General features: G+C 44.3%; 1 protein-coding gene across 3 annotated transcripts in view; it reads right to left on the bottom strand.

Annotated features, from left to right (window-relative positions):
- Window positions 1–3,939: 3,939 nt before the first annotated feature.
- Window positions 3,940–18,639, bottom strand: part of FAM222B (family with sequence similarity 222 member B) — a 38,321-nt gene continuing 23,621 nt past the window's right edge. For 2 of the 3 annotated variants that reach the window (XM_088530003.1, XM_088530002.1), the window contains exons 2-3: window positions 11,550–11,677; window positions 3,940–6,213 (exon numbers count right to left, since the gene is read on the bottom strand). In XM_088530003.1, the coding sequence (XP_088386129.1) occupies window positions 4,637–6,213; window positions 11,550–11,631 (1,659 nt within the window). In that variant the 5' untranslated portion in view covers window positions 11,632–11,677 and the 3' untranslated portion in view covers window positions 3,940–4,636. The remainder of the gene's footprint in view (window positions 6,214–11,549; window positions 11,678–18,639) is intronic. The other variant, XM_088530004.1, reaches the window with a different exon arrangement.

Below are 18,639 nucleotides of genomic sequence, written 5' to 3'. Positions count from 1 at the left end.
TGGAAATAGATCTCTTCCCACCCAAAGCGGCTCATTTTAGCTCAATTTCCAGGTAAAGCCTGTGGGAACCAAGTATGTGTCTTAGTGTTAGGGGAATTGTATGACAGATATTAATTTGTCATCAGGGGGACGGAGCCGCTCACGCACTTCCAGCAGGGCCAGGGCAGATGGACTCCGAAACACCCAGCAGTTTTCCTGGCTTTTTTCTCATGTGGATCAGACACCCGATCACACTAAAGCGAAGAAAAACCTCTTGGCTTTTCTTTGCTGCAAGGTTTCTACAAATATAACATAGGAGTCCCTTTAAAAAAATTTATTTAGTATAATGCTAATAACCAAAAACGTTCAGTTCGCTACACACGTTAGTAATGCCAACATCGGAACGACAGCATCAGCAAGCTCCCGGTTCCTTCCCAAGCAGCCCTGCGTAACCCGGGAAAAGCGGCTGGAAGAGGGACCGGGCGCGGGAGCCCTTGTCCTCGCACCCCTCCTCTCGCCAACCTCTTCAGTAATGATTTCAGCCCTTTTTTGGCTCGTTTTGGCACGCTGCTGTGTTTTCCCAGGCCTTCCCGGTGCTCTCAGAGGATGGGAGCATCCCGGCCATGCCCTGCACATCTCACAGCCCACAAACCCCCCCGAGACCCTTCCCCAAATTCCCATTCCCGACCCCCTTTGGCTCCGTGTAGGGGCTGCTTCGGGCCCAACAAGCCTCGCTCATCCGCACTGCACAAACACAGCAGGAGGGCAGAGGGACCAAATCTCTCTCTTTTTTTGCTTTACTTTTTATTTTTCCTGCGGACAAAGAAAAAAAAAAATCTAGTTCATACCCGTAGCACATAAGAAGCAGCGTATATAATCAGTATGTGGTTTAATGAAATACAGCAGCAATTCCCAGTTCTCTCCACAGTGAGCCCCAGCAAACATTGCTGTTTGGTTTCTACGGGAGCGGCCGAGTCCCACGGAGACGTCGTTCACATCGTTAAGCTTAAAGAAAGAAAATTCACAAGTGTCTGTATAAAATGTTAACTTTGGGCTGTAACAAACTGGGCTTGTGATTTAACAGCTTCAAAGCTTCTGCTTAAAAGAAAAGACGTGTTAAGAGATGGAAGCTTCCTTTGGAAGGGTTTACACCACTTGCACGTTTATCCCTTTAGGATCTACTTAATGTCAACCCCCAGCTGGCAATGAAGTTGCTAGAAACCATCAGAAATAATGATATTCTGCTGTACCAGCATGGTACTGTGAAAGGAAGAGATTACAGTGCTGATGACACAGCATAAACAGTTCAGGTCGAGGAAAAGCAGCTGAAAATAACTTGCTCTTTCCTCAAAGGAGAGAATTGCCACCTGCAAACACCCGGGATCCACACGCACTCGGGGGAACAGCAACACGGTGCTCGGGTTGGGAATAACGGGAAAACCGGCCCTTTGGTGGAGTTAAAATAAACCACAACCGAGCACGGGGGAGGAAGGGAGGCTGCCCTGGGACAGCGGAGGGCGACTGCCTCCATCCGTGTCCCAGGGGGAAGCTCCCACCTTTTTTTGCCTTGGAATAAGTTACTTGTCCTTCTACGAGGAATTACTCCAGTGTGGGGCAGAGTGTGAGGAAAACTGAAGGAATGCGGGAGGGTTTCTGTAGGATGCAGCTACGTGCACCATCCTAGGGCCAGAGCGGCCGGGCCGGTGCCGCCGGCCTCCGCTTTGGGCTCTCCCCTGGATCCCGCCGGGATGGACTGTTTGCCCTCAAAGTTGGGCCTGGAAATCAGGCAGGAGCTGCTGGGATTTCCCCTTGTAGAAGATCTAATTGGGCAGAAGGAAGGAGGAGCTATTAGCAACAGGCCACAGAAGAAGCGGAAAGGATTGTTTTTAAAGAAAAACCTCACTCCTAGAACCAAAAAAAAAGAGGATATATTTTAGTGTATTTTAACAGAAAAATTATTCCTATTTTTCAAGCAAGGTAATGGCAAAGTCCTACCTGGATGAGTCTTAGGAATATTTTTGCCTCCCAGTCCTGCTGTACCAGGGTAAAGTCCCAGAGGTCGAGATTCTACCTGGGATGGCCAGTGCCAAACAACTCACAACGATTCACAGCCCCTTCCATCCCTACCAGGGACATTCCTGTAACTCTGGCATTGCCATCACTTTGTCACATAACCACAACACGGGGTTTTATTCAGCCTCCCTCTTAGGACGGGAGCAGGAGAATTAGTTTTAAATCATAGTCTGGGTTCATATTGGTAGCAGGCTAATGAACAGAAGAGATGCCAGTGTTTTATTTAGTAAAAAGGTACGGATTCAGGTAGCAGAACACCTTATAGGAACTAACTTAGCAGGAAATGTTAAGGTCATAGCACAGCCCTAGATCGATCTGGGGAGCAGGGGAGGGAAGACAACAGGGTGACTGGACTGGAAGCAGCTTCAGACTCGAACCTTGGCCTCCAATATAGGGTATTCCGAAAAATATTGCATGAAAAGCCTCAGGATTTTAGTTCTTTCATAGATGTATATTTACCAGTTTTCACAAAGACTGCAGGAATACGATTATAAACAATAAATTAGGACTTCATGTTGCTATCATTTGGCATAACACAATCAGGCATTTTTTTTCCTTTTTAAATATAAGGCAACACAAGCCAACACATAATTTAATCCGTCTTTAGTCAAATTGCTTAACTTTGCTAAAGAGTTATCGCTAAAGAACGGTTTAGAGTACACTTAAAAGAATTTAAATAATGACATGATTAAGTGTACTAACTTACGCAAGGAGTCAGAAAACGTACTCTGCTAAGCTTTGAAACCTAAATATTTGTTACAGCCCAGAACTACACGTCTAAATTAAAAAAATACAAATAAATGTTTTCTAATTTTTCCATTTACGAAAAACTTTAAGAATCTCTAGCCAACTATGACGTCACTTCAAAACTTGTATAAGTCTTTTTTTTTTTTTAATTTTGTATGATGTCTTAAGATTTTAAACCATGCTCATTAAGGAAAGTTCAAGGAGCAAATACTTAAGGCTTTGTTTTTCAAAGGGCTGTGAGGGAGGCCAGTGAATGGCAGAGGCCAGTGGGTTCACCCATACACAATGCTACTCAAACCCACACTACCAGGCGACATTCATACAGAAATATTACACTTAAAAGTTACAGTGTAGAGCAATATTTTTTAGCCAGTGTACATATAAAGAATCAATGCATTTATTTATTCATTTATTTTTTAATTTCCAAACTTGATTGTGATCATTATGTTCAAGTATTAGTCTCGTTAACAGAGATGAGGAATTTTCTACTTACAACAAATTCGGCTATTGAAAAGGAAAGGGAAGTTTCGGGACGCTGAGGAAAACGAGACGCTGAGGTTATCCAACAGTTAGTGTCCTACTGGTCACCGACTCAACTAGCTGCTGTAAGTGACGTGGGAAAGAACAGAAGTAGTTAGGCACCGAGACTCTGGGAAAAAAAAATAAAAAGGTATGTTATAAATAGCTTCGCTAATTCCCAGAGAAGAGAATTGTTCCATTAAATCTACTGTGGCGTTTTAATGTAGAATGTGGGACTGTAAGTCCCACCGTGTCTCACGGCTGGAGCTTCAAACGCTGCCCATTGCACGAGTGCTGCTATGGGAATGTGCCAGTGCCACGTCACTCCGCGCGTCCTTCCGCTGGCCGGGACGAGCTCCCAGCTCTGCCTCCTCACCCTGAAATTAACTCTGGCTCCTGGAGAAGCAGCTGAACCCTTTTGGGAGTTGGCAGCGGGACCGGATTCCCGCAGCGGGACCGCGGAAGAGCACTTCCCACGAGGAAGGCCAGACTCCTAGCAGCAAGGGGTTCGCACGATCCGGCTTTTCCACCGGCGCAAGGGGAGTGGGAGAGGGAAGGACGATGCAGAAAGAGGCAGCTCCCCGTGGCTGCTGCCTATATCCTAAAAGGGCCTTTCCCCCCTCGCTCCTATACCCTGTCTGCAAAAAAAGTGTCAGAGAAATCTGCCAGAGACTTTTGACTTTGGACAAAGTCTAAACGATAAATGCAGACGTCTCTGCAAGAAACAGCAGAAAAGCTTCTTCCTATATTAATGCCTAAATATATACCCCTAGCTAGCTCTTTTCAAATGTAGGCTTTTTTTTTTTTCAATTAAATAGGCCTCTAGACAGTGCAAATGGTCAATGTTTAATGCATTAATGAAATGGGCTTTTGAGTTGAAAATAAGCCCTGCTTCCTGACAAATTCTGCTGCTCTTAATCTTCAGAGGAAATTGAGATGGAAATTTAAGCAGCTATGCTACCTCGCAGCTCTTCGAGGAGCCGCCGAACAGATGCATCTGCGAAACCCTGCAGCAACGTAACATCAGTCCAGCAAGTAGTTACTAAGCAGAAGGCAAAAGCTGCACAAAGGGGATTCTGCGGTGAGGAAACAGCTGTGGCGTGAAGTAGTGTAATGAAATTCTTTGAAACAAAAGGCATGTTAAATATTTGATGCATTGAGGAGATAGATAACATGTAAGCAAAGCTCTTAAATATACAGTATGTCTTCTTCCAATGGGTACTATAATGATCACACAAGTTTGCAAGTTAAAAATGCCTTGCTTATTAATTAAAATTAAGACTAAACCTATAATTTTGTCTGTGAAAGTGACTGCAGCCTATCTATACCCTGGGTGTTGAATATGAAGATTTCGACTATCGGTTGGTTCAGGTGCTCGGTTCATGGGAGGCCGATGGACTTTTCCCAGCACGGCCATGCTCTGATCTCTGAAGCAAGACTGCTGGAAGTCCCCACTTAGGTAATCCATGGTCTGCATCACATTACTCTGGCTGGCTGGCCCCGCTCCAGCTCTGTAATGAGTTCCTCCTGCACAATCTAGCGGCGCTCCTGTGGGCTGCCCGCCGTGGAAAGGCATGGCAAGGTCCTGGGACCCCGAGCTGTCACTGTTGGGAGTGGGCAGAATGTTATTCCATATGGGCTGGAAATAGTGCCCGTTAGTATATGGCAAGGGTCCCTGCAATCCGTTCACAGGTGGAGAAGGCGTAGGCTTCTCGATGGGGGGCTTCAAGTTGAACGACTGGCCCATGCACAGTTCTTGAGGGTAGTTTGTTTTGCCAGGAAAACTCTGCCCTGCAATCTCTCTCGGAGGGTGCTTCCCTGCGAGTCCAACGGGCCCAGCAGCATCCCCACACATTTGTTGCAGATGTGCAAGCTGGTGCTGGTTCCAGGCAACCGATTTGATTTCGTTCTGGTACGCAGCCGGCACCCTGTTAATATTCACCATGGGCAAATTAACAGAGGCAGAAGGAATAGCAGCAGCAGCATGATCGACAGGGTTTACTACACAGGAAGGCATGGGCGTAGGGACATTGTGAGTAGATACCCTGGTACTTGCATTGATAAGCAGGTTGCGACTTATAGGACTGGGGTTTGCAATCTGTCCCTCACACACTGAGGTAGTGCTAATGCCAGCTCTGGCCTGGCAGAACTGGTTAATCTGGTGCACGATGCTGCTCAGGTCGGGCGGCTGGTTCTGCTGCAGGGTGGCAGCCATAGAGAGGGGAATGGTTGAGGTAGACACGGTCACATTCGGCGGCGCGTCCGCATCCGGCATCTTTCTGCTCCCATGTAAACCCGGCTGCAGCAGAGGGTTCGGGGGGTGCTGCAGGCTCTGGTGTGCCATGGCGGGAGGGTGCTGCAAGCCCTGCGGCTGCTGCATGCCCTGCGGGTGCGGCAGCGCCTGCGGGATCCCCTGAGGGTGCGCTAAGCTTTGTGGCTGTGGTATCCCCTGAGGGTGCTGCAAGGGCTGGGGCTGGGGGAGAGTTTGGGGGTGCGGCAAAGTCTGTGCATGCTGGAGAGCCTGCTGGCGAGCGAGCGCCTGCGGGTGGGTTAAAGTGCTAGGTGCGACGTACGGCGCCGAAGGGGGGTTCATCACGGCCTCCGGCAGCAGGCGCGTGCGCGTCCCGTCGAAGTCTTTGAGGATTCCTTTCGCTGGAGACTTGACTATCGCCAGCAGGCCCGTCTTGGAGGCGGCCTGAGACGGGTAAGGACTGTACCTCTGACCCGAAGTATCGAGTCCGTTCACAGTACGGCGTATGTGTTTCCTCTGGGGAACCTTGACACTGTTTGGAAAGATTTTTATAGTCAGTGGATTGTTGGCGACCTTCTTAGCATAAGCATCCAATTCTGCTGGGGTAGGATACTGTGCAGATCTCATTTTCTGTGTAGTGTCCCCTGCGGAGAAAGGAAAATTATCAATACTGACTCTGGGAAATAAGGGAGCAACCTCAGGATAAGAAAGTTACACAACACGGGTAGAAAACCTCCGGGGAATCAGGAAGCAAGAGCTTCATCTTCCCAGACCAGCAGATCACACACCAGGTTCCTCATTCCTTTTATTACCTGCCTACCAACACAACCCCCAATTCGACTTAAGGCGAGACCTGCCTGAGGGGGCAAAACCAAACCAATGTTCTGATCGTTTACGGTTGGACAAAAACAAGTAACACGCTATAGACATCGAGTCGTCTCCAGCTTGCAATATTTATTATTGCTTGCGGTGCTGGGCTGGTTTATACTCTCTTAATTTAAGGCTGCCTCCCCGTAACTCTCCGAGCCATTCTCAGAATCTTCCGCGTCTAATTCAGGAGGCAGAAAGTTATGAATTAAACATTAAACTCGTGTAATGCTGAGGTGGGACCAAACAGAGCTCTTCAGCTAAAACCTCCATTTAGATTTCAGTTCTCTTCTAGCTGCTGACACCTGAAAGCACCGAGTGTCGTTTTGTCCATTAGGAAGCCCTTGTTAGTCCAAGTGTAGCAAATGGAAGGAGGCTACATAGGCAATATTTTATTATTTGCAATTACTCTTTTAGTTGCCTTTTCTGCGTGGCACCTGGTCAGGGACAGTATCCTAGTATCAAATGGCAAAATTACACGACCATTTCGCAGGATTAAAAACGTACTACTCCCCAGACATAGGCAAAAGCCTTCCAGAGCCAGAGGACAGAGAAAGAGCTTCACTGATTCACATTTAGTAGATACCTACCTGGCCTACATGCTTGAACAGCAGTGGGGTCACTTGTATATTTTTGGAAAGGACTTCAGAAATCAAGGGAAAAGCTTGTGCCTCTGCAGCCATAATCTCATTCCTAGCAGGCAGTTGGGCTGTTTCCTTACCACAGCTATGCTGCTTAACTCCATAAGACCACTTCTTTAGAAGTGATTTTATAATCTTCAAATATAGGCTGCAGCTTTGACAATCCGATTTTGCTTTTGCTCTTTTTTTTTCCCACTTTGCAAACAGTTCACTGAAAAAAAGCGCCCGTCACCTTTGCTAAAATATTGAGCCTTCCATGGCATCTACTGCCGGGTAGAAAGGGCAGGAGATTCCAGCTCAAGAGCACCCTTGCCTTGCACGTGGCTCTCTGACCTGAGAAAATCTAAGTGCTCCAGTAGAGAACTCGATGCTGCCAGGCAAACGGTCCATCGGAAAATGCACTTTTTTAAGCAAACTGCCTCTAAAAGGCTCCTGGATACGGCTCAAGCCTAAGGACAAGTCATCTTTCCATCGCTGCCTTTGCGCCTGGGAGCCTCTTGTCCTCACACGCAAGGGACATCACCAAGAGAGCTCACTTGCAGAAAGCAAGGGCCAGAAAGCAGAAAACAGAATAGATATCAAAAGAAAACACAATTACAGAAATATTAAAAATGGAAAGCTTTGCAAGCAGGCTGTCTTCATCTCCAGCAAAGCATGTACCACGGTGCCATTTATACTCTGACTCTCGCTGTGCTGTCTAAATACTGGCATGTACCACCCTCTCTCTTTATCAGAGGACACACTAATTCAATATTAACCTAAAAATCCTTTCTGCTCCAATCCCCTGTATCTTCCACTGCAGGCAGGTAGTTTCTATAGATGGAATAGATGACCGCGTGCAACACGCTATTGGAGACGAGCCGTCAGCGCTGGACAAAGGAACCCCTGTCTTCTCTATATTATGGTTTATGTGACTATTTTCACATAAAGCTTCTATTTTTCAGATGAAAAAAAAAAATGGTAGGTGTTTTAAAACATCTTTCCCAACAAAATTTCTTACCCTGGTTTAGGTGTCTTATGTGGTAAACACTTAGAGTGAAAAGACAGGAAATATTCTTTCACTCAAGCGTTTATTTTTCTACTATAGAGGAACTGCAGTAGAACTTTTTAGAAAAAAAGCTAAAATATTAATGATTGGACTGATCACATCTACCAGTTACATCTGTAATCCTGAACGTGGAAGAATTCCTTCCTTTGAAGAGTGAAATTACTGCCTCGATGCAACTTGGAAAACATACCAACATCAACCTCAGTAACCTATCAAATGCTAAACCCATTTTTAAAATCCCTTGGACATGATTTTCTGAAACCAGCCACCATTTCAAATTGGCCTCTCCTAATGTACATCTAAGATTATGCTTCTCTTATGAACTAACTCAGCCTTTCTACTTAGGCCTGAGCAAGATGATGTATTTTTCCCAACACACTTAAAAAATGTTGTGCTTCACTAGTGTTCCCATATGCAAGGCTTAATGAGTGAAACAGGTAACAAAATATTATGAGAAAGAAGAAAGGCATATCCTACAAATAAATAAATAACAATTAGGTCAGCTAACTAAGTGAATGGAAAAATAGCTACCGTAGATTTAAAGAAAATTGTGTATATGGGCAGCATCTGAGGCCAAGAACTCTGTGTTGGGACATTAAATGGTTAGGAGAATGGCAGAGGAACAAATTATATCAAAAAAAAAAAGAAAATAAAAATAATAAAAATAAAAAAGCTATGGGATGAGCTCCATAAAACTAGGTACAGGCAAGGCAGAATACTTTTGCTGAAAAGTAATCTGTCTCAAATTATTTCTTGCTGTCTGTAGGGTAAAGCTATGCACATGAGCAATTACCCCAATAAACTGGTGAGCTCCAAGTTCACGCTCCAGCTAATCCCATGGCAATCAATTCATCTGCTCACATCCTGGTACGTGTTGCACCACACCGGAGCTATTTTTGTTGTCGGATGAGATATATTTTTTTGCTTCACCTCAGCACTGATGTAACATCTTCTCTTAAGTGCATTTTACATTAAGGCTTTAAAACCCACAGCTTTTAAAACTGCTTATGGTTAAATTTTCATTAAAATTAAATAAAGTATAACCAGGCCTTCAGGATTTATACCCTAATCACAGCATCTGCACTGGGACAAGCAATGAACAGCTGTGCCCATCTCCTGCATAAAAATCTCAACTGTGGCAATTTCTCCATGAGTTTTACTGAAAAAGCCCTTAGAAAATAGTTAATTTTAGTTGATGAATCTGTCTTCAGTCTCAGCCTTCTCTTTCTTCATTCCTCCACTAAGAAGCTCACGAAGAAAAGCCTTTTCGTCTCGACTTTGTACCACCATCAAAACAAATCAACCTTTTTCTTCCAAGGCCCTCAGGTACCGCTACTATATCCAACCATAGCTAGGAAAATTGCCCAGACAGACTCGCCTCAAGCATCCTGATTGACTTTACGGATTTACATTTGGGTCAGTGGAAAAAAAAAAAGAAAGATGAAATATCAACATGGGGGCAATGGTCAAATTTGAAAGGAAAAACATTTGTGTATCTGCATACAGAACTACCTCATAGACCATCTTTAAGGAAAAAAAAGGCTGTTATTTGAAAGTGCATAAGAAAACAAAAAGGTAATTGAGGTAATGTGGATTTTTAAGCATGAAAAAAATAGTCTGATCCTGACAGCTAAACTTACATATTATTAATACAAATACCAAGAGACTGCATAAAGGCCATTGGGGGCGTTCTGTGGCTTTTATTGCAGGAACAGCACTATTAAGGGCCTCTTCCAACCCCCAATCAAAAGTCACAAGTCACTGTTCATTAAAAATGCTCATTAACGCAGCTTGCCTTTGGCCAGGGGCGAGACTACTTGTGCATAGGCAGTATGTAGAGAAATGCACCAATTAATCTTACACACATCTGCAGCAGGGGTGGGCAAGGTCTGCGTGAGCAGCTTCATTTCCCATATAAATCAGAACAAACTGGAACAGCTAAGCCTTACCCAGCAGCAACTGCCTGCCAGCTACTTTATGTCCTAAATTCTTTAAATGCAGCACCTTAAACTCTTCCCTAAAGAAGACACAGCAATGCTTTCAGCACGGAGATGAGCAAGAACCTCGGGTTAAAAAACTGCCCGAGTAGTAGCACGTTGCCCTGCAAGATGCAAGGCTGACAATACCTGAATTATGCACAATGACCCTCACACAAACCTAAAGGACTGGATCAGCTTTCTCTGTCAGAATCCTTTCCAATGTGCTGAAGAAACTTCATGTAATGCAAGAACCTGTTCTCACAGCCACAGACCACCTTCTGAATATTTAAGCGTGTTTTGGTCAGCAAAACTGGAAATGGAAGGCAGAAAGGGGTGAATTCCTACCCTCATGCCATCTAATGAAGTGTGAGCTGAGACTTTTCCAAAGACCACAAGTGTTATTACAATTACAAGCCCATGGAGCGGTCATAAATTCTACTGATGTGCCGTGGAAGAGCACACATTTGTGCCTGGAGAGCATTGGTCACCCCTGCTAGGTGCAGAAGCCTTAACTGCAATATTATCTTAGTTATTTTCAGTGCTGCGACACAAATCTTAATATATTAACCATTCAACTGTAACTGGAGTGTAAGTGTAAATTACTCATTTTTAAAGAGTATCAATGATTCCATCAAGAAACTGAAGGTACAGAAATTTCCCCAGTGCTCACTTCAAATATTACAGCCCTGAGAACCAAGAACACAGATCTTATGCAAAAACCTTGGTATTGCTCAAATTTCAGTTAGATGAAATCAGGGTGCAACTTCAGCGATGAAGGAGCAAAGATAGAGTAACATTTTAAAAAATCGCTAGCAAATAGGCACATGTTCCCAAGCACAAGCTCTTCTTAAAATACCAGTACAAGCATCAAAAGAGTTACTGAAGTTAGCAAAAAATAAATTATTACAGTACTCTGCAGACATTTTCAGAGGCACCAAAGAGACAGCAGAAAGAAGACAGAAACTGTGAACATTAGTCATTTGGGCTAGATCACTAATATCTGCAGTATGTGCCCCAGCTAGGTAGAAGAACAGAACTGACCTCAACAGGTTTGCATTAGCCTGAGCTAATTTTTATCAGTTTGTGTTTCATGGAAATGAAAGAGTTAGAAAAAAAAAGTTTATTAAGAAGTGAGTCAGCTGCCACACTGTTGGTACCAAATATTTTTAGCAAGGAGGCCAGAATCTCACGGAAACTTTGCATTTTGTCTTGCTATGGTTAAAATTAACCTTTAGAAAGCCGGGAGGGTGGGGAGAGCTTGCAGCACAGACTTGAACCTTCATAGCTATTTCTGATAGCCATGAGTGATGGATGCCTTGAAGGCAAACAAAACAAAGACTCTAACATTAAACAGCTTTTCCACTGTATCCTGCATGTTTAATTCCCAGCTGTAGCAGTGCCAGATTTAACAGTTAACCACATCCTGCAGACAAAACGTCACTCACATTTCTGAAGTCCAGTGTTCATCTGCGTGTAAGAAAGAAGCTGAAAGGAGAGGTCACCTGGTCCTGGCAGACAGGCCAGCATGGCAGACAGGCACTAACACAACATGGGGCATTCACTCCTCTGCACACTGCAACAACAGAGAGACAATTCAAAGTTATAATACAAGGAGGAACACAGAAAAGAAAGAGGCAAAGAGCCACCTGGGCGGTTAAGGCCTGACCAAGCCAAGATGCACGACCACTGCTCGGGCCCTTTGCATGGCCTCAGCAAGCTCTAACTGCAAGGGAAATGTTTGACAAAGTGGGTCATCTGTGTCATTAACACGCTTAAAAACTAACGTGTTACGAGTTCCTTCCTCACTCTGCTGTTTGACACGCAGAGGATAGCCCATAACCGTCCTCAAATTTCAAAGACAGTTGGTAGGAATGGTAAAGAACCCACTAACGTTCATTTTATTATATACTGAAATATATGGGCTATCTACCAGGTATAGCCAAAGCGGGTTCAGTGGAAAAATCCTGTCAACTGCTCTGTTACATTTAATAAAAAGGCATAGCATGCATAAATTGAAGGCCAAGTATGCAGCACTTTGCCTTGTGGCAGGATGAAGCTGCATGCTCCAGCTTGTAATTTCTGTGGTCCATTAGTGTGGAAGATGAATGGCTACAACTTCCTTTATTTTACACAAGCCGTCAGTTATCTGAGCAGCCCTCAGATAAACTGTAAGACATGGCTCCTACATCAAGGAATTTCAGGGGCTCTACCACCCTGCACGCGGGCGTTTCAGAATTTATGAAATTAAACCTCAAAATGAATGCAGGAAGCACTAAAGCATCCATAAACACTGCACAGCTACCCTCAAATCCCATCATCAGCTTATGAGTACAAGGGAGGGCGAGGGGGATGTTTCCAGTGGCTAAAGCTACCTCTGGCTCCAAGTCTCCCCACATTGCTGGGATTACAATCACAGAGAAATTTGGGCTGGAACAAAGTCCTTTAGAGGTTATTTGGTCCAACCCCCTGCTCAAATCCCCTTTACTGCAGCTCCTGGGACATGCACGAGACACAGGTGGCCACGAGCACTTTAGAAAGCTTTGCAAAAAGAGGTGGCTTGAGCAAGCTGGGGAAATCAGTAGACTTCTCCCCTCGCCCAGACCGCTGCAAGCACCAGTGCCCATTATACGAGCGCTTTTGCCAAGATGCCTAAAGAGCAACTCAGAAACTGCTCGGGATTTTATATCCCTGAAACTGAGAAAGGATTGAAGACTTTTCAGAAATTACAGACCGGTTTAATTTTAGTCATTGTTTCACAAACCCTAATTAAAGCAACTGGAGAGGCTTTCAGAGATCGGACCAGGTGAAGCAGAAAGCTCGAGACTGACAAAGGAGCCAGAGCTGAAGAAACCCCGCAGAGGAGCCTTTCAAAGGAACCGTCCCGCGTAGCACTGCACAAAACCACGCGAAGCCTTTCACGTTTAAGAGCCAATTACACCCCGTAGGAAAGTTAAGACTCCGTTCTGGACAACGCAAGAGCCTTCGTATTTCTGCTGCAACATCCAGAATGCTCCAAAAGCTGGTTTCTCTGCAGAGAAGTTTTAAAGCCTTTAGCTTGAAGCCTCATCCAGACCATTGGCACAAGTCAGAATACTCAAGGGAAATGTACAGCAAAGAGAATGGACTTAAAGCTTACCCATATAGCAGCAATTACTCCTCATATACAATTCATTAGCTTTGGTGTTTACCAGTGTCTCTCTGTTCAGTACGCAAAAGGTGATCAAAGCAACTACCAAGAAATCATGGGCAAATACTCATTTATGAAAATATCTCCATCTTGATTCAATAAAGGCTCTCACACTAAGCACTGTTGACCAAGCAAGCTGGGTGCCCGTGTGACAGCAATTACAAGTAATTTTGGACCCCAAGAGCTGGCTTGGTAACTCTGAGCTATTGTTTGCTGGCCTCATTCACATTATCCCTTGCAATTAACAGCTCATCAGAGTTGTGGGAGAATCCAACCAGTAAAGCCCACAACAGAATTACTTTACATCCATTCTTCATTTAATCACTAGGCAATAGTAACCATTTGCATTGCCAGAAGTTCCAGATTCATGGCTGTAAAATCTCCAAGCCTAAACCTGGGTTTTCTCTTTACATTCTGTAAGAGGGGGAGTTCCCAAAGGCTCTTAGTAGGTATTCAGAAACAAACACTGATGTCCTGACACATTCACAACTTGAAGGACTTGCTTTAGGGACAGAAAAGCTGCTTGTCCTTTACAGTTGAGATTTATTCATGACTATAAGGATGCTGTATTCAGTGAAATCACTGCAAACATCCTGCGGGCAGCAGTTTCTTACCCCAAATTATGCCCGGCAAGACCCAAAAGACAAAACAAGAATCCAACTCCTTTTCATCAGACAAAAACACTAAGTTGCCAGAGCTTTACCTGAGTAAGCAGCACAAACACCCAGAGTCAGCAGGAAAACAAAAATTGCATTTTCCTTTTCTTCTCATCAGCTTCAGGAGACTGGCAAAACCAAGACCTACTTCTCGGTGAAAAGCAGACAGATCAAATTAAGAGCCTTCACTGTAGTCTCAAAATCATCAGATCAGGGCACTATCATATTGACCTGGGTGTCCAACCTTTACCGATGTCTGCTGCCAGTCCAGGATTGCATTACATCACTGCATGGCCCAGAAGAGCTGTGTGTGTCTAAAATACTACTTAACCCATAACTATTTTGTGTGCAGTCCTAAAAGAGAGAAAAGCAACTCAGCAGCACAGCAATAAAAGCACTTTTGGACTGAACGAGCAGCATTTCCTACCGTAAGAGATGCTGGGGTTTGCTCACCTGCACACTTATTAGCATTCATTAGAGTGGGGACACTGTGACTCCTGTGTGTAAAGTGCCACCGGTGCCACACACGTCGCAATAAGCAGCGTAATGGCACTATGAGAGGGAACAAGTGGCTCAGAGTGGTCAGAGCTTTCAGCTCCGAAGGGCTTCTGTGATAAGGCACCCGTATTTCCTTGGAGGTCAAAATATGTTTACAGAAGTCCAAATTTTGCTTTATCTCCAATATGGAGGGTAATATTTTAGAGAGAGCCATAAAGGTGAGTTGTTCCCCCAGGCAGATAATCGTTTTGGGCAACGCCAAAGGTCCATAAAAGATTGGGTGACAATAATAATTTTCAAGGAAGTATGTGACTTAAAAATCATTCTAAGTGGACGCATAAAATCATTTTCTTAGCCTGATTTGCAGTGATCAAATTGGTATCATCTAGGTCACTGCTACGCATTAAAAAAAAGAAGTTCAGACTTATATAGAAATGCTGGTCATAACGCTATCACTGAATTCCTTATTATAATTAATACCCTGTTCCAATTTTTGTTCTCTATGAAATTAGTATAGCTTCTCCAAACCTATATCACAGTCTTTGACAACAAATGCATTTTAAATATCTTTACAAATAAACCATCACTTCTGATTAGAAATTACCCATTATTCCCTTTAAGATACGCAGCACCTGGTTTCTTTTCTTCTGTCCTGAGTGATCTTCAGCATGAACTAAACGCAGCAAATTCAGAGAAATCATATGGTTAAAAAGAGCTAAAATCCTCTGCACTAACCATACGTGGGATTAAGGGAAGCACTAGGTTGTGGTTCCGCACGGTCTCGGGTCTAAAGCTCTGGGCACAGCTCGGCCCATCATCCTGGCCCGTGTTCATTTTTATTACTCTTAATTACCCAGAGCAGGAGGTAAAACTGAACCCGGCACGTGAAGAATTCTCACGGATTTGGCTCTGCGGCTGCGACTTGTGTGGGCACCAGCACCTGCAAAGCCCCTCGGGCCGCCCAAGGGACGTTCCCGGGTCGGAGCCTCCCGCCAGGCTCCGCTGCAAACGGGACACGGAGCCATCCCAGGGAGGCCGGGGCACCCGCGGAGGGCGGCTGTAAAACCCTCATTAATTTGCTGTTCTACTGGACTGGCAAATTAAGTTTTATTGCTTTTTGACATGATTCTGTGTACCACCAAATGCAGCGTAATGAGCTCTGTCTGGAGTACGCAAGTTTGAAAATATATATAAAGAAGCGCATTTCCAGAGAAAAGCAATCAGCAGAATAAATAAATAAATGCCCCTCTGAAGCAATTTTAATCTTATCTGGCTGTAGGATATAATCTAATAGCACAGGTACTGCAGGACTCGCTACAAAAGGGTTAGTTTGTTTAGGCGCAGAAGTAGATTTTTTTCTTTTCTCCCAAGATTTATTACTATTAAATCAAAACATGTTAAACGTAATAGGGATTTATAGTGCTTGGCTTGGGGATAATTACAAATCCCTGCATTTGTTGTGTGCTCCCTTCATCTCCGTGTATTTTTTGGCTCTTGGCAGCACTGTGCATCCTGCACAGATTTCCCAAGCTATCAGGTCAAGGGGGAGGACTCAAAAACTCACCTTTACCCACTGCATAGGAAAACCCTCCTTACACAGCTAGGAACCAGATTTAGCTAAATATGATTCTGTCTGGATTAAATACATTTCCTAAAAATTGTGTATTAAATAATACAGAAAATTCTGGCTGATACTGAAGATTTAATATTGTCTCTGCCAGACCAGCTGTTCCCCAGACCAGGGGAGGCTTTTGCAACCCGCAGTAAATCTGAGATGTGGAGCAACTCGATACAGCTAGGAAACTTTTAATACTCTAACACAAGTTTTATCATTATATAAACTGACCACACACTCAGAGTTATTGCCAAGTTTTTAAATACACCAGTGGCTGAAACTCTCGGGAGGCCCTAAGGGGTGAGCACACACAAAGGAAACCCTCCCCACCAGCCATTCCTGGCCAGTGAAATATGGGAAAGGGAGCTGGTTTAGACAAAAGCAAGCTGGTGAAGTCTAAAGTTAGATTCATGGAAGTAAACATGGATGTCTGAAATTCCAAGATTAACTGCAGCCTCCTTCACAAAGCTCGGGGACGAGAGGAAGCAGGAGCATCTACCCACACAAAAGAAACGTTCCCGACTATTCCAGGTTTCCAGCACCCTGCGGTCCCGTAAGCCGGACGAGGGCTGTTGAGCCCTTCTGGCTCACTGATATGCTTCACTTCTCCTTATTATTCACTAGGCAGCCACGTGAGATTCCATAATCATTGACGGCACCCATGGCAAACCCCAAACACGTGCTGCACATTCCAAGTTCAGCATATAGAAGTACTGCAAACGAAAACAAAAACTAACGAGGGTTGTAAAGTTTCTTTGGTACAAATGTTTATAGGAGCTTGCCAGGAAACATAATTGAATTGGGTCCAATTTTCATGCTCCAAGGGAAACTCAGTGTCTCATTTACCCCCCAGCAGGCTGCTCAAGACCAAATGAGACTCATTCCTTTTCCCTCTCCCAAAGTAACCTAAAATCTAGGGTTTTTTTAAAATGTGTTAGTGTCAAGTGCACATGCTGAACCCTCTGCCAACCAATGTAATTTCTCCAGCCAGGCCTCCCTCGGTAGTGTCTGGGCTCATAGTGCTGACTGATCTTGCAGGCAACCTGTCTTTCTCCAGCCTTTTAACACCCTCTTTTGAGGGGCATTTACCTGAATGTCCACTTATGCAGGACTGCTGGATTTCTCTGACTGCTTCCTATAAAAAATTACCAAGCCAGCGCTGCATTCATCACCAGTTGGTATTGCATCCTTTAATGCTTTATAAATGGAAAGCTGCAAAATAATGCACAGAGAGGTAGTCTTCTGAAATGGCAATAAATCACAATAGCATCAAGTGCATTTGGGGGTAAATAAATAGGAGCACTGAACAATAGAAAGTCGCCTTTTGTATCAAGTGAAATGCACTGTCAGCACCTCCCGCCAGGTCCCTTCGGCGGTGTGAATTCAGACAGACCCTTTGGAGATCCCTGCAACAGTCTCCATCAAAATCAATTTTTGTTTCTCGCAGTTTAATTAACTATGATTTTGCTTGTAAACCATTTCACCTTCTAGTCTGACCTCCATTTATAACGTTACTCAGGCAACAAAATTAAACAGTTTGGACTGAAGGCAAAGGGGATCTAAATGCACGGTCTGCTTTCTGGGGGGGAATAGTTAGCTCCACTCTTTTCCCCCAGCCAGGATGGCAACCTCAACACGATGAAGCTTTAGGGTAACAGTACTTACATGGAATATCGTTCATATCACACAGCTTATGCCCAAAGGCTACTGCTGAAGGCCTCGGTTAGCAATTTTATGCAGAATTTAATGCAGTAAGAAAAAAAGCCAATGCTGCAGCTGCCAGCTCAATGCAGGCAGGTACCATCCATGACACGAGGTCCATCAAAGCCACGCTCTGGATAAAGCAGCAACAAGCTCAAGGTTATGATCTTGGAGTTTAAAAAGTCTTGTTTAGGTTGGTCCTGAAAGATATTTTTTAAACATAATACCAAACATCCGCCGAAGAGCCAAACAGTTGGCGTTAATTGTAAGATGGATTTTTACATAGCTTCTGACCTTTCATCTAATTGAGGCCTAAAGAAGGGGGAAAAAATAGGAAAAGCTATACGTCACTTCAGTTATTAAAATCCATCAAGCGCAGCCTTTAGCCCTGGGATAACCACAGCCAAAAAATTGACTTGCAAGTAATTATCACTGCTATCTGCAATAAAAGTTAATTGGACATAATTGAACTAAAGCCCTAATCTGAATGAAGCTGTTGCTGGCAAGAAGCCTGCTCCTGCTTGCACTTTGCAAATGAAACTGCTAGCAGTAAAATGGACAAACACGAAGCTGCTCTTACAGTCTGCCCGCTGCAAATCACTTCTGCAAAACAGCTAGTTAGCTGGGCCAAGATAGAGCCATTAACGGTGCCTGTCCTCACTAAATAGACCCTTGAACAATAACCAAGCCGGCCAAGGTGTAGAGTTTCAAAAACAGGTTTTGGTTTTACCAACCTCGTAATTACCCGGGTGGAAACATAACGCTCATGGCGCAGAACGCTGCTTCGTGAACCCCCAAACACCGCAAGCATCAAAACAAATAACGCACTTTTTGAGGAGGCAAAGATACTAATTCAAAAGCTTTTCAATGGTGATAAT

This window comes from Tinamus guttatus, unplaced genomic scaffold, assembly GCF_059628265.1.
Source record: "Tinamus guttatus ecotype Peru unplaced genomic scaffold, ASM5962826v1 Tinamus_guttatus_pri_ptg000356l, whole genome shotgun sequence".
Lineage (NCBI taxonomy): Eukaryota > Metazoa > Chordata > Aves > Tinamiformes > Tinamidae > Tinamus > Tinamus guttatus.
The sequence above is the reverse complement of the archived record's forward strand: the minus strand, read 5'-3'. Positions and strand labels throughout refer to the sequence as shown.